The sequence below is a fragment of the Pongo abelii genome, chromosome 11 (genome assembly GCF_028885655.2).
Source record: "Pongo abelii isolate AG06213 chromosome 11, NHGRI_mPonAbe1-v2.0_pri, whole genome shotgun sequence".
Lineage (NCBI taxonomy): Eukaryota > Metazoa > Chordata > Mammalia > Primates > Hominidae > Pongo > Pongo abelii.
Genome location: NC_071996.2, coordinates 84,234,998 through 84,249,357, shown reverse-complemented (window position 1 = coordinate 84,249,357; position 14,360 = coordinate 84,234,998). Strand labels below are relative to the sequence as shown.

Genomic DNA, 14,360 nt, shown 5'->3' with positions numbered 1-14,360 from the left:
TTAATGGCATTTTGAATAAGCTATGGGAGAATTACAATGTAACACTGCTGGATACAGAATGATTCTTTCAGACACCAAGACTAATAATTTTTAACAATATCTAAAAACATTGTAGGAAAAGCTTGAACCATGTTGGCACCAGGGACAGACAGGCATGAAAGATTAATGTAATCTTGCATATAATGACACACATTCTTACACAAAAAATCCATCTGCAGTGTCATGTCAGTCAGCAGAAATCTTTGATGGGTGGATCCAGCTGGGCTGTCTCTTCTGGCAGAGCTGCCCTGGAAAATGCTAAATGTGGTTGTGATGCTTGGTGCCATCTGCAGTGTGCCCGTTTATCCTGTCTTCACTGGCATTTACGATACTGCATAGGGCATCAGTGACTGTGGAGACAGCGATACGGAGTGACAGATTCATTTCCTCGGAGGGTCTGAGCTCTGGTGGGCCTGTGTGCCACCCTCCTTCTTGGGTCTGGGTCTCTTATAATTGGTGTTGGCTTTACTTTGTATTTTCACATCCAACTCTTCCTCTTTTTAGTCTAACAGTTCCAGTACACATTCTTCTGGTTTGTAAATCTTACACTAACCTTTTGACTAATTTATTCATGTAAGGTTGCCAAACCGATTTAACATTGACTGTTCAATGCCAGCTAATATGCCTTATTTCCAAAATACTCCTCCTCCTAAGCCTCTAATTTAAAGGACATGTGTCTTATTTAGGGAATAGTAAACAGGCACCAGGATAAATTCTGTAACCACTATGCGTGGGATATTCCCAAATGACTTATGTAGTTGAAACAAATATATGACCTTCTCTTACATAAAGCTATAAAACATCAGGCCAGTAACACTTAGTCCTCTTGCCCATGATTAAAATATAAATATTCAAGAATAAATGTTGTTTTATGACTTGACCATATGTTTATCATATTATTTTGCCAGAACAAGTTAAAAAGTGTGATCATTGTTTAAAACTTTCACTTTGTGTATGTGTGTGTTTTTTTTTAATAGTAATGGAATATGAAGGGCACGCTCTGTCACTGCTTAAGGAATGTGAACTCCAGGGATTTGATGGGTAGGTTATATTATTAATCAATATATGTTATATCGTTTATGTATTAAATGCCTTCAGTAGTTTTAGCTACATATTTGGAACCTAACATTTAAAAATATTTGTAATGTATGTACTTTGGCTCTATCTTATTCATATCTATGTAATAATCATTAATGATAATATGACATGGTCATCTATCTCTCAGGATCTGGCATAGGAAAGCAAAAAGAGGAATCTAATTATAAATACTGGGAAACGACAGTGTACTACCTTATACTTACTAATGTGCATACATTTGCATCTATAATTATTGGCTTTTACCATATATCTAGAGAAGCACTAATGGAAGATGTTATACTGGTCACATGGCATAACTATATGATGATCCTCTTTGCAAATTAATTGATAGGTTTAATAGCTACCCATTGGTTAATTTGTCTGTGATAGATTGAGGGAAGATATTTTATAAATACAAGTAAATAAATACATTATTTTCAGAAAGAATAAGAAATAATTTTAATTATCTCATAATGTAGTGACTACAGTTTAGGTATGTTATTCACAGTGGGCATCGGAAACCATTGTTTGCAATACATTGGAGTGTACAGAGACTGTTCACTGGCATGCAAACATTAGAACCAAGGCAAGTGATATAAATTTCGTTGCCATTTTTTAAAATTAGGTGAACCAATTTGCTAAAGTGTTGGATTGATGTGTAAGACTAAAACGTATTATATTCCTTTAAGGAAGTTTTTTTTACATGAGTAGATATTTGATAATTTAAAAAGTTGACAAGTGTGTGAATTATTTGTGTTACATGGTGATGGGCAAGGGGCAAAGACCCATAAGGTCAGGAAAGGGAGTTAGGTCTGTACTTTCACCAAAGTGAAAGGCATTAACCTTCCCAAAGACTGATTTGAATGTGCTGGGGAGGGAAGTGGTGCAATCAAAATGGAGCATTGGCAGGGCTGTTTTTCAGAAATGCTTATTTATTTATTTATTTATTTTTTGAGGAGAAAACAATAGCTGTTGAGAAAGAAAATGTGGTAAGTAAAACATGATTTTTCCAAAAGGAATCTAGAGGGAAGTAAATCTAGATAGCAATATTATATAAGCATTGGGAATCAAAAATATGGGGTAGGAGATTACTTCAGAACTTTATACTTAGAGGTAGACAAAAACATTAATAGGCTTCATTTAGAAAATTGTCTTACAAGTATACAATTTAAGAAAAGTACTTGCGGGAATCATGCACACCAACTACCTGTTTGAATATGCTGCATAGTCCCTCACTAGACCTCATGAGTACATGAAGGTAGGTGCATTGCAAATGAGTCCCTGCTTCAAAACTTGATTAGATAAAGAATGAGAATAAAGATATCACAGATATTAAACTTGGTCTTACACAGCAGCATTACAAAATGTTCTGCTGAATGCAGTATCTATCAATATGTTTTACTGGTATTTGTACTGGGTAAAGGGATGAAAAGAACTTCGCAGAATGAAGAAAGACTTGCTGAAGTGCAGTACAGTAATATTTTTCTCTTTACCTGAACATATTTAATCCTTATTTATTTTTCATGGCAGGTGTTGTTATTTTTCCATGTAGAGCTAAAAGATATATAGATTTTTCAGTTATTATATTTTACAAACCAAATAGTTTGGCCTAACTATTATATGAATTGAGTTATGTAAGTGTTTCTAAACTCTATGGCATGCTGATATCTTTCAGACTTACAATAATTTCAAATTTCTACTGAAAGTCATCTTCATGTTCTAAGACCCTTTAAATCAGGGGTCCCCAACTCCGAGGCTGCAGACCAATATCAGTCAGAGGCCTTTTAGGAACTGGGAGGCACAGCAGGAGGTGAGTGGCAGGAGAGGGATCATTTCCGCCTGAGCTCCACCTCCTGTCAGGTCAGCAGCAGCATTAGATTCTCACGGGAGTGCGAACCCTATTGTGAACTGGGCATGTGAGGGATATAACTGGGCATGCGAGGGATCTAGGTTGCACGCTTTTGATGAGAATCTAATGCTTGATGATCTGAGGTGGAACAGTTTCATCCTGAAACAATCCGTCTCCCACCCCACCCTGCAGTTTGTGGAAAAATTATCTTCCCACATAAAAAGGTCCTTGGTGCCGAAAAGATTGGGGATCACTTTAAATAGCTTATTTATTTTTGTGGGTTCAGTTTTCCCAGTAGAAGCTGATATGGTAGTTGGAGTAATTATCTTAATAAAATGGCAATTTTAAGTCACTGTACTTAGAATTACATAGAGAGATATATGAGGAGAATAATAGAAACATAGTTTCTTCAGGTACTTTAAAGGAACAATTCTCTTGCAAGTAAAATTGTTTGAAAATGGAATATTCTACATTAGTGAGTTTTCTATTCCTGAACCTGTTCTAAAGAGTGGCTAAAGGAAAATTTTGGGGGGAAATTTATAGAAAAGGTGCAGAGATGAGAGAAGGTTAACCCCAAAATGCTATGGCATTTTGATGAGAGACAGACTCAAATTTCTTTAAGAACTTTAGCCTGAAGCACCTCCATCTGACACTAGTGGAACTATTAATAGGGAGTGATTAGGAAATCACCTAACAGTTTGGTTTCTAGATACAGGCTGAAGAAGTTAAGAGCCAAGAAAGATTCTATGTATAGTATTTAGTAAAGCAAAACGATTTGGTAAGTAATGTTTAAGAAATGCTATTTCCTAAGATTTTGGAGTTGTATTTATTTTTTTAATGAATTACATATGTTTCTATGAGACATCTTGTGACATTTCTAAACCCAGCAGAAACAGTGTATCAGCACTTATGACAGCTGGTTCTCCACTGCGGTGTGTCCTAGGAAACACTCTAAGATCCACTGTTAAACCTTATGAGAGCTTCAGATTCTATATTGCTCGCGATTTTACCGGGCATGAGTAGGAAGTTTTAGGAAGGAAAATAAAAGAATATCAGCTGCATAGACTTGAAGCAGTAACACTTGCATTTATAAGTGTGAGTATAGTTTTAAAAATCTGTAGATTTTATGCAATTGTAAATATATGAATTCCTCGCTATTAATATTTCAGAATTTTTTAAAAAATTGTTGAGTTACTTTTCTCTTGTTCATTTCACCATTAATTAGACCCATGATGATCTAGACATTATTTGGATTATACTGACATTTTATCAGATTGAACATATCTGTATTACTTAGTAAGGTAAAAAACAAAAACAAAAACAAACCCTTTTCCAGAAAGAAAAAAACTGTGAATCAAAACTACAATAATATATTGAACATTTCATAGATGATGGGTTCATAGATGAGTATAAAAATATTCATTAAAAAAATCTTTATTGCTCCTTAAAAAAGGATATATTATCACCCAGTGTTTCTTTTCTAGACAGAGTAATTCTGTTTGGAGCCATGGCAAGGAGTTTACTTATTTTAAAAACAAGATTTGTCACATGCAAAGGATTAGTTACTCTAAGGTTTATGTTTTAGAGTGACACAAGTGTGATTAACTCACTATAAATGATTGAATATTTTGCTTTTTGCCTTTCTTGTAGTATTTAAACTCTTGTGATATTTTTGTAAGAAGCTGTTGATGAAAAAAGCCAAACTGTAAAATATTTAAAGAGGTTTATTTGGAGCCAAATATGAGTGATCATGGCCTATGACAGCCCCAGGGGGTCCTGAGAACATGTGCCCACAGTAGTTGGGTTACAACTTGGTTTTATACATTTTAGGGATACAGAAGTTATAGCCAAAGACATAAATCGATAAATGTAGGGTATTCATTGGTTTGGCCCAGAGAGGCGGGATATCATGGAGCTGGTGGGGAGGGGAGCTCACAGGTGAATTCAATGATTTTCTGATTGTCTGTTGGTTGATAAGCTTTGCTGAAAGATTCAAAATCAGCAGAAAGAAATGCTTGAGTTAAGATAAACGGGGTGGTGTAGGCTGGGTGCAGTGGCTCAGCAGTGGCTCACACCTGTAATCCCAGCACTTTAGGAGGCTGAAGAGGAGAGATCACCTGAGGTCAGGAGTTTGAGATCAGCCTGGCCAACATGGCAAAATCCCATCTCTAGTAAAAATACAAAAATTAGCCGGGTGTGATGGCGTGTGCCTGTAGTCTCAGCTACTTGGGAGGCTGAAGCAGGAGAATCACTTGAACCCAGGAGGCAGAGGTTGCAGTGAGCTGAGATCACACCATTGTTCTCCAGCCTGGGCAACAGAGCGAGACTCTGTCTCAAAAAATAAAATAAAATAAAAAATTATAAAAATAAAGATAAATGGGGTTGTGGAAGCACAGGTTCTTGTTATGTAGATGAAGCCTCCAGATATCAGGCTTCAGAGAGAATAGATGGTCAATATCTCTTATCAGACCTTAAAAGGTATCAAACTCTTAGTTAAATCTCTCCTGGATCAGGAAAAGACCTGGAAAGGGAAGGAGATTCTCTATAGAATGTAAATTTCTCCTGCAAATGATGGCTTTGCAGGGCCATTTCAAAATATGTCAACAAAATACATGTTGGGATAAAATACTTTGATTTCCTCTAGGGCCTGCTATTTGTTATTTAATGCTACACCAGAGTCAGGTTGGAGTTGGGGATCTTATTACTACCAAGTCTGTTTTGTCAGTCTTATGATCTACTTTTTTTTTTGAGATAAAGTCTCACCCTGTCACCCAGGCTGTAGTGCAGTGGCGCGATCTCGGCTCACTGCAACCTCTGTCTCCCAGGTTCAAGCGATTCTCCTGCCCCAGCCTCCTGAGTAGCTGGGATTACAGGCATGCACCGCCATGCTCAGCTAATTTTTTGTAACTTTAGTAGAGACGGGGTTTCACCATGTTGTCCAGGATGATCTTGAACTCCTGACCTCGTGATCCACCCTTGGCCTCCCAAAGTGCTGGAATTACATGCATGAGCCACGGTGCCTGGCCTATGATCTACATCTTAATGTCAGTGCTGGTCATTTGCGCCTAAACTCCAAAAGACAAGAGGGTAAAAGGAGGCATATCCAACCTCCCTTCCTGTTATGACCTGAATAGTTTTTCGGATTTTCTTTGTTATCTTCATGGCCAAAAGGGGAAGGTTCATTCAGTTATTTGGAGGACTTAGAATTTTATTTTTGTTTTACAAGACTTATTTCCTAGGCTGAGTCACTGTACCTGAACATAATCTTAATGATTGAATAGTTAACATTTTTAGAAATATTTAGAAATATTTTTTCTAACTCACTTAATTTCACACTGGTTCTACTGGTAAACTGTTTTTCAAAATAATAAAATTCTCATAAGGCTATTTTTATTAGGTTTCATATATAGAAAAGGTATCTAATATATTGAATAATATTGCAGTTTCTAAGGCCAAAATGTCTTATTTTAAATCCGTGTTCTATTACTTACTAGTGGTACAATCTTGAAAAAGTTACTTAATCTTTCTATGTCTTAGTTTCCTAATCTGAAAATTGAAGGTAATAGTACCTATTGCATACAGTTATTTTTCCACTTAAATGAGTTAATACATGGAGAGTGCTTAGGAAGATGTCTGATATATATATAGTAATTATTCAGTAAATATTTCTTTATTGTTATAATTGTCATTTGTATTAATTTCAAAAGATTTAACACAATGTATTATGACAAAATTTCAGATGTTTCAGAACATGCTCATAGGGAGGCCACCTCTAATAACTCTAGCAATATGTTAACATATGCATGATGCTATAATTGTATGCAAGATTCTAGGAGTTAAGTGTTTGCATCTTATGTATGTTAAGGGTCAAGTTCTTTGGTGCTAAATTAGATTTTTTTGGGTATGACTTCACATAGTCTTTTTGGTCACACCCATATGTCAGCATTTAGACAGCCATGGATTGAGAGTTACGTTTAAATTCATAGATTAGAAATCTCATGGAGATTTTTGAAATCAGGTAAGTTTCAAGTCAAACCTTGGTTTTTTTCATTCATAAAGATGGGACTGTGGCCTATTTTGCAGACTTCTGAGGATTTAATAGAAATTAGTAAACACACTACCTGATATATAGTTTGTCCTTAGTAAACATCATTCCTTTTCTCTGAGTAGGTGGTCACATTGCAAACCTCTGGAATCAGTTTAGACATAAGAATAAAACACACCTAATCAAACATGACCTGGGTCATATCTTGAGTCTTCTAACCAGAGTAGACTTGGATTGCCCAGGCTGTGTGGAACTAGTGGGATGAGGAAGATGGGGACTAGAGGGAATAGATGGCTGAGAGAAAGATGGTGGGAACTGACTGGAAAGACACTTTCAGCCTCTGGTCACCACCCTCCAGAGCTTCCTAAACTTAGAGAACCAGTAACTACTGCTGACTGTGGCCCATAGGCAGTTTTGTTGGAAATAGTGTTTTTAAATATATTGAATGCTAGTTGCTAGTATTTACAAATTAGGAGACTCAGCCTTAAATCAGAATCTCTGGCTTCTCTAGAAAAAACAGATCTGGGTCCATTAGGCCTCACACGTGATGTGAGTGGGCCACAGCGAAGAAGTGGCTGTGCCTTTAGATTGAGCCTACTCTTCCATTCCTGCTGGGCCCTTGCAGCCCTTGAGTTGTGACACCTGCTTTCACTGAGGCAAAATCCACTTTCCATTGAGTTAACTGGTGACATTTTGATACATAAGAATATTTTGTTTCTTTTGAACACAAATGATTATGAAATGAATTTCTGGTATCTTATGTGTTATTTTAATGGATTCTGCCCCCATAGTCTACTTAACATAAAGTCTTAAAAAATATACTAGTAGTACTTTCTAGGATAAAAGGCTAATAATATTACATCTAGAAGTACCAAATAGCAATAATGTCAAGGAGATGAAATTCAGGTCAGGTTTGTAATTACTACATTCATATACTAATTATAATTAGCAGTTTCTTAAAGCTTCATATTTTACATGATTTTTATTGCTATCTGTCTTTTCAGAGCTTTATTGAGAATTAGCAGGATTTTATGACTTTGGTTGGTGTTAGTTAAATGAATTGCAGATGACAGTATTATTAACAAAAAATGAGAATGATATGCTTTTGGATGTTAACAGAGCAAAACGCTGGTCAGATGTGAGTTAACATGTTCAAATGTTTTCATATCTCTTAACACTTAAAGCTATTTTGTCTATGGGGAATTATCTAGTTATTATATTTGTGAAGTAAACTTACCTGTGTAGTGTTTGTGTCTTACCCATTGACACATAGTAACATGTTTGAAGGTACATGTGAGCAGTCATGCACATAGACTATAAATTAGTAAACTATTTTGAAGTCTAGATTTCATGACTTATTACCAATCATTCTGAAGTTTTGCCTTCTTTGCTTAATTTGTATTTTTCTAGTGTTGTCTGTGTTGGTGGAGATGGATCTGCTAGCGAAGTAGCCCATGCTTTGCTTCTGAGAGCTCAGAAGAATGCTGGGATGGAAACAGACCGAATCCTGACTCCTGTCAGAGCGCAGCTTCCACTTGGCTTAATACCAGCAGGCAAGGGAGTGGCTACAGATTCATTAAACTGACCCTTCTCCCTCTTTTCCTTTCTTACTTGCTAACCTAGACAGCACAACACAGAATTAATGAACAGACTTTGAAAGATCTAGACTTCTGGCATCCCCACTAGCAAATGTGAGACTTTTGACAAGTCATTTAATCTCTTTGAGCCTTATTTTTCTAATCTATAGAATAGGGATCACAGATATATTATTCACTTTATTACAAGGTTATTGTAGTACTAACGTTTGGTTTAGTAAACGGGTTTAATATATAGTTAAACCATCAGTATATGGAATGGTTATTATTCTCCCTTCCCATAAAAAGATCTAATGATTACACAGTACCAGGTAGGAAGTTTCGAAACAGGGCCACTCCAGTCTAGCTGCTTCCATATGAGGTGAATATGGTAACTTGCATAATTGACGTATAACCAAATAACCTTGAGAATGCCAAAATTACTTGTGACTGGAAGGAGGATAAGGTTTGGAAGGGCGAGATTCTTAAGGTCAAGCCTTTGTAATCTTTCTACTCACTGCCATTTTTCAGCATCTAGAATAGACTATGTCACAGTGATGCTCAGTGAAGCCTATTAAGTGAATGCATGTAAAGAAGACTTTATATAGTAAATGACACTTGGATTAGGTCTTAAAATGGGTTGGAGCTGGCCTGAAAAGGTGAGAATGAGTTATTTTCTTGGCTGCAAAAGTAATAAGGCAAAGGCAAAACCCAGGAGTGTTTGAGGAATAGTGAAAAGGCCATTCAATGGAAGATAATGCTATCAAAATAGGCCCAACCATGGAGGCTCCTGCATGCCACAGTAAGGGCTCTGAATTGTATTTGATAAGCAGTAGGGAATAATGGGATGTTTCAGAGCAAGGGGGGCAACCTGATTGGAGCTTGTTCCAGGAGGAATCATTTTGCCTCACCGTGTGAAAAGATTAGAGGATGGGAGCAGGAGAAAGTAGAGGTCAGAGACAGGGAGAACCGTTAGAGCTACACTGTGATCCAGAAAAGAGGGAAACATCATTCAGAAGCTGGTTGTATTACACAATCACTCATCCCTGTTTAACAAATGGTGCTGGGAAAACTGGCTAGCCGTATGTAGAAAGCTGAAACAGGATCCCTTCCTTACACCTTATACAAAAATTAATTCAAGATGGATTAAAGACTTAAATGTTAGACCTAAAAGCATAAAAACCCTAGAAGAAAACCTAGGCAATACCATTCAGGACATAGGCTTGGGCAACGACTTCATGTCTAAAACACCAAAAGCAATGGCAACAAAAGCCAAAATTGACAAATGGGATCTAATTAAACTAAAGAGCTTCTGCACAGCAAAAGAAACTACCATCAGAGTGAACAGGCAGCCTACAGAATGGGAGAAAATTTTTGCAATCTACTCATCTAACAAAGGGCTAATATCCAGAATCTACAAAACTCAAACGAATTTACAAGAAAAAAACAACCCCATCAACAAGTGGGCAAAGGATATGAACAGACACTTCTCAAAAGAAGGCATTTATGCAGCCAAAAGACACATGAAAAAATGCTCATCATCACTGGCCATCAGAGAAATGTAAATCAAAACCACAGTGAGATATCATCTCACCCTAGTTAGAATGGCAATCATTAAAAAGTCAGGAAACAATAGGTGCTGGAGAGGATGTGGAGAAATAGGAACACTTTTACACTGTTGGTGGGACTGTAAACTAGTTCAACCATTGTGGAAGACAGTGTGGCGATTCCTCAGGGATCTAGAACTAGAAATACCATTTGACCCAGCCATCCCATTACTGGGTGTATACCCAAAGGAATATAAATCATGCTGCTATAAAGGCACATACACACGTATGTTTATTGTGGCACTACTCACAATAGTAAAGACTTGGAACCAGCCTAAATGTCCAACAATGATAGACTGGATTAAGAAAATGTGGCACATATACACCATGGAATACTATGCCACCATAAAAAATGATGAGTTCATGTCCTTTGTAGGGACATGGATGAAGCTGGAAACCATCATTCTCAGCAAACTATCACAAGGACAAAAAACCAAACACCGCATGTTCTCACTCGTAGGTGGGAATTGAACAATAAGAACACTTGGACACAGGAAGGGGAACATCATACACTGGGGCCTGTTGTGGGGTGGGGGAAGTGGGGGAGGGATAGCATTAAGAGAAATACCTAATGTAAATGACGAGTTAATGGGTGCAGCACACCAACATGACACATGTATACATATGTAACAAACCTGCACGTTGTGCACATGTACTCTAGAACTTAAAGTATTTTTTTATATATATATATATACACGTATATATATATATATACGTGTATATATATATATATACACGTATATATATATATATGTGTGTGTATATATATATATATATATACACGTATATATATATATATACGTGTGTGTATATATATATATATATATATATATATATGAAAATTAGGCAAAATAGCATTACTTGAGGTACTCAATACCCTGGCAGAGTAGACATTAAGAGTAAGATAGACTGGACTTGAATTTCAGTTTGGTACTTGACTTTGGGTGGGTAATTAGCCTTTATTAGTCTTGATTACACATTTAAAAGGTTTAATAAGGCTGGGTGCAGTGGCTCATACCTGTAATCCCAGCACTTTGGGAGGCCGAGGTGGGTGGATCACCTGAGGTCAGGAGTTGAAGACCAGCCTGGCCAACATGGTGAAACCCTATCTCTACTAAAAATACAAAAATGAGCTGAGCATGGTGGTGTGCGCCTGTGATCCCAGCTACTGGGGAGGCTGGGGCAGGAGAATAACTTGAACCTGGGAGGCAGAGGTTTCAGTGAGCTGAGATTGTGCCACTGTACTCCAGCCTGGGCGACAGAGCGAGGCTGTCTCAAAAAAAAAAAAAGTTTAATAATGTCCATCCCCATAGGGCTATTAGAAGAACCAACTGAAATGTATATGAAAAATATATTGTATAAAGGCTATCACAAAATAAATAAATGATAGTGAAGGAAATTATTTTTTCATTTTAAAAAGTCGCACATTATCACTAAAAAAGCAAAATATTTTTCCCTATGATTATAGAAAATAATGCACATGGTTGAAAAAAATTCATATTTTGATAACCCTATTCATTTAGTATGGGTTTTAGAATACTTAGTATTGTTGATAAGTTGACAGGGCATAAGATATTCAAATGCCCTTTTAGAGTGTAAAGTCTTTCAGAAAAGTCAGAATTTAAAAGGAGAGAGATATTCAGATATAATCTGATAATTCTGGAGTATATAGGAAAACCTAAAATGGTTTCTAAGTAGAAGACACCAAGATGATTTTGACTCAAAGAGAAAAATGATGCATTTTGGGCCATCTTTTCATGGCATTTTATTTCTAGACCTTTTTGCTTTACTTTAGTAGTTCTGACTATAATGGTGGAAACTTTCCAACATTTCCTTCCATGCAAAGTGGATATGCTTAGGACATTTCATTAGTACTTAAATTCCCGAGGTCATTCATTGACTGCCATACATCAGAAATAGAAAGATGGGTGTCCCTACAGGTATGCCTTTGACATAAATTTGGTGGTTGGCTATAAAAACTGGTGGTTATTCTTATGTTTTAGTATGTAATTCAGATTTTATAAAGGAATAGCATTGAGTTTTATCACTATTATAATTTTTAAGAGTATTTCTGATTTGGGGAGCATTTTGTGTATTCTTTGGATGTTTGTAGTAATGACATTTTAACATGTCTTGTTTAGAAGACACAGTATGCTGCCAAAACTCTGGTCATTGCATAGGAGTTCTAGCATTCTAATTCTGTCTAATAGGAGGGGAAAGTCATGTGTGGGGTATATTTAATTTGAGGACTGTATGCCCAGTCAGGGCTTTTGATAGAGAATGGGAACTAGAACTAGGCAGGAAGTTTTCAAGCTGAACATGAGGAGACAGTGTGCCTTTGAAGCCATTTGCCTCCTGGAGAGAGACACCCAGAGGGAGAGTGTTTAGTAAATTAATCCACTGAGCCAACAGACTAAGCTGCTGAATTATGGTCAGACTCAAATGGATCAGATGTGGAGAAGCCTGTATTTGAACTGCTGGCCATTAGGAATGGTGTTTGTTGCTATGGGAACTGGTGCTAAGGAACTATACTGAGAGACTCTGATTAAAAGGGGGAGGGGGAATGGAGAAAAAAGCCTGAGAGGACATAAAAATAAAAAAGCAATCCAGTTGTTGTAAAACAAGGCTCAATCCACATACTGATGGCTGTGAACCATATATTCCTATAGAGTTTGCATAGATAAATTCTTGCTTTCCAATTAATTTGAGGAGAATAAAATATTGCTGAGGGACTGTTAATTTCTATGATATTTCAGGCAAAGAACCAAAGTGTAGGTGCCGTTTTCGTGAGAATTTTAGATATGCTTGACTAGGAAGTCATTACATCACATTTATCTGTTTGGATGTGGGAGACATTAACAGCCTTATGAATATTCATGGTATCTGGTTAATTAAGTTAATTGTTCTGCAGAAGTGCTTGCACTTCCAAGGACAATTTTTTTTTTTTTTTTTTTTTTTTTGCCTCCATAGTTTCTCCCTGGTATTTTGTCAGTAATTCTTTACATGAACTGCTACTTCTGTCCTTACTTTTTTTTGTATTTGGAACGTTTTAGCAGCTCTCGGGAGGGAGTGATGGGCAAAGTTTCTTGTAGTGTTAAGAAAAATAACTTTCAGGCTAATTAAAATGTTTACCTTGAGGTAGAACATTTATAGCTTTTGTGAGAACATTAAAATTACGCCATTGTTATTTATGTGAGCAGCATGTTCTTTTGGCATGTAGACATCTTTTCAAATAGAGTACAGTTTCCTGAAACAAAATGTAATCCATCTTTCAGATTATCCCAACAAAATATAGAACAAGCTATCTTTTTGCAATTTTACATATACTTTCTCATAAACTTTCCTTTTTTCTTCAGAGTGTCAAAAACCACATTTAAAAACTAAGATACAGATTAATGAGTAGTCAATGACTAAAATAATTTTCTGACTTCTAGTCATGTCTGTTATCACTGCCAACTTCTACAGAATTAGAGAAAAGTTGCAAAGCCTGAGAAGACATAAACAACTTTTAAAGCCATCTCTAGCATTCTAAAAAAAATTTGTACTTGGGCATACTCAGCATACTTCAAACTCACAGGGAATAAATGGTCTTTATTTTCTTAAGTCATGATATGTGTCATTCTCTATTGCACATGACATTACATTATGTTTTTTAATAGCCTTTCTAGAGAAATGCTTTTACAGTCTACTCATAATTAACCATGGTAATGGAGGAAATGTGTTTCATGGAGTACTGTAATCCATCGATAATCCTAAATATCTCACTCTAATTATGTGGCCTCCTCCAAAATCTTTACCACAAATCTGATTGGGAAGCACAATGGATTGACTTGTTTCTTCCTTTTCTCCCGATCCATTCCAGATTTATTAGCAATTAGATGGTCAAAGGGCAGGCTGTAGAGGGCCACAAGATCATTGGAAAGACCTGGATAAAGATCCACTGAGTAACAGGTTTCTACACTACTTGTTCTCAAAACTTAGGGTCCATAGACTCACCTTGTGAACTTGCTAAAACAGAGATACCTGGGTCCTCCCTCCTCCAAACATTCTGATTCCATGAGTTGGAGGTAGAACCCAGGAATGTTTTTAACAAGCTCCCAGGTAATGATGCTGCTTGGACTATGCATTCCAGAGGAGTTTCTCACCAAGTCACTGTGCATACAAACCAC

The 14,360-nt window shown here is 36.6% G+C and overlaps 1 protein-coding gene across 2 annotated transcripts in view; it reads left to right on the top strand.

Annotated features, from left to right (window-relative positions):
• The window catches only part of CERKL (ceramide kinase like), a 121,324-nt gene that overhangs the window by 90,214 nt on the left and 16,750 nt on the right, over nt 1-14,360 (top strand). Inside the window, exons 4-6 of one of the 2 annotated variants that reach the window (XM_024243604.3) lie at nt 1,017-1,080; nt 1,625-1,702; nt 8,421-8,563. In XM_024243604.3, the coding sequence (XP_024099372.1) occupies nt 1,017-1,080; nt 1,625-1,702; nt 8,421-8,563 (285 nt within the window). The remainder of the gene's footprint in view (nt 1-1,016; nt 1,081-1,624; nt 1,703-8,420; nt 8,564-14,360) is intronic. The other variant, XM_024243605.3, reaches the window with a different exon arrangement.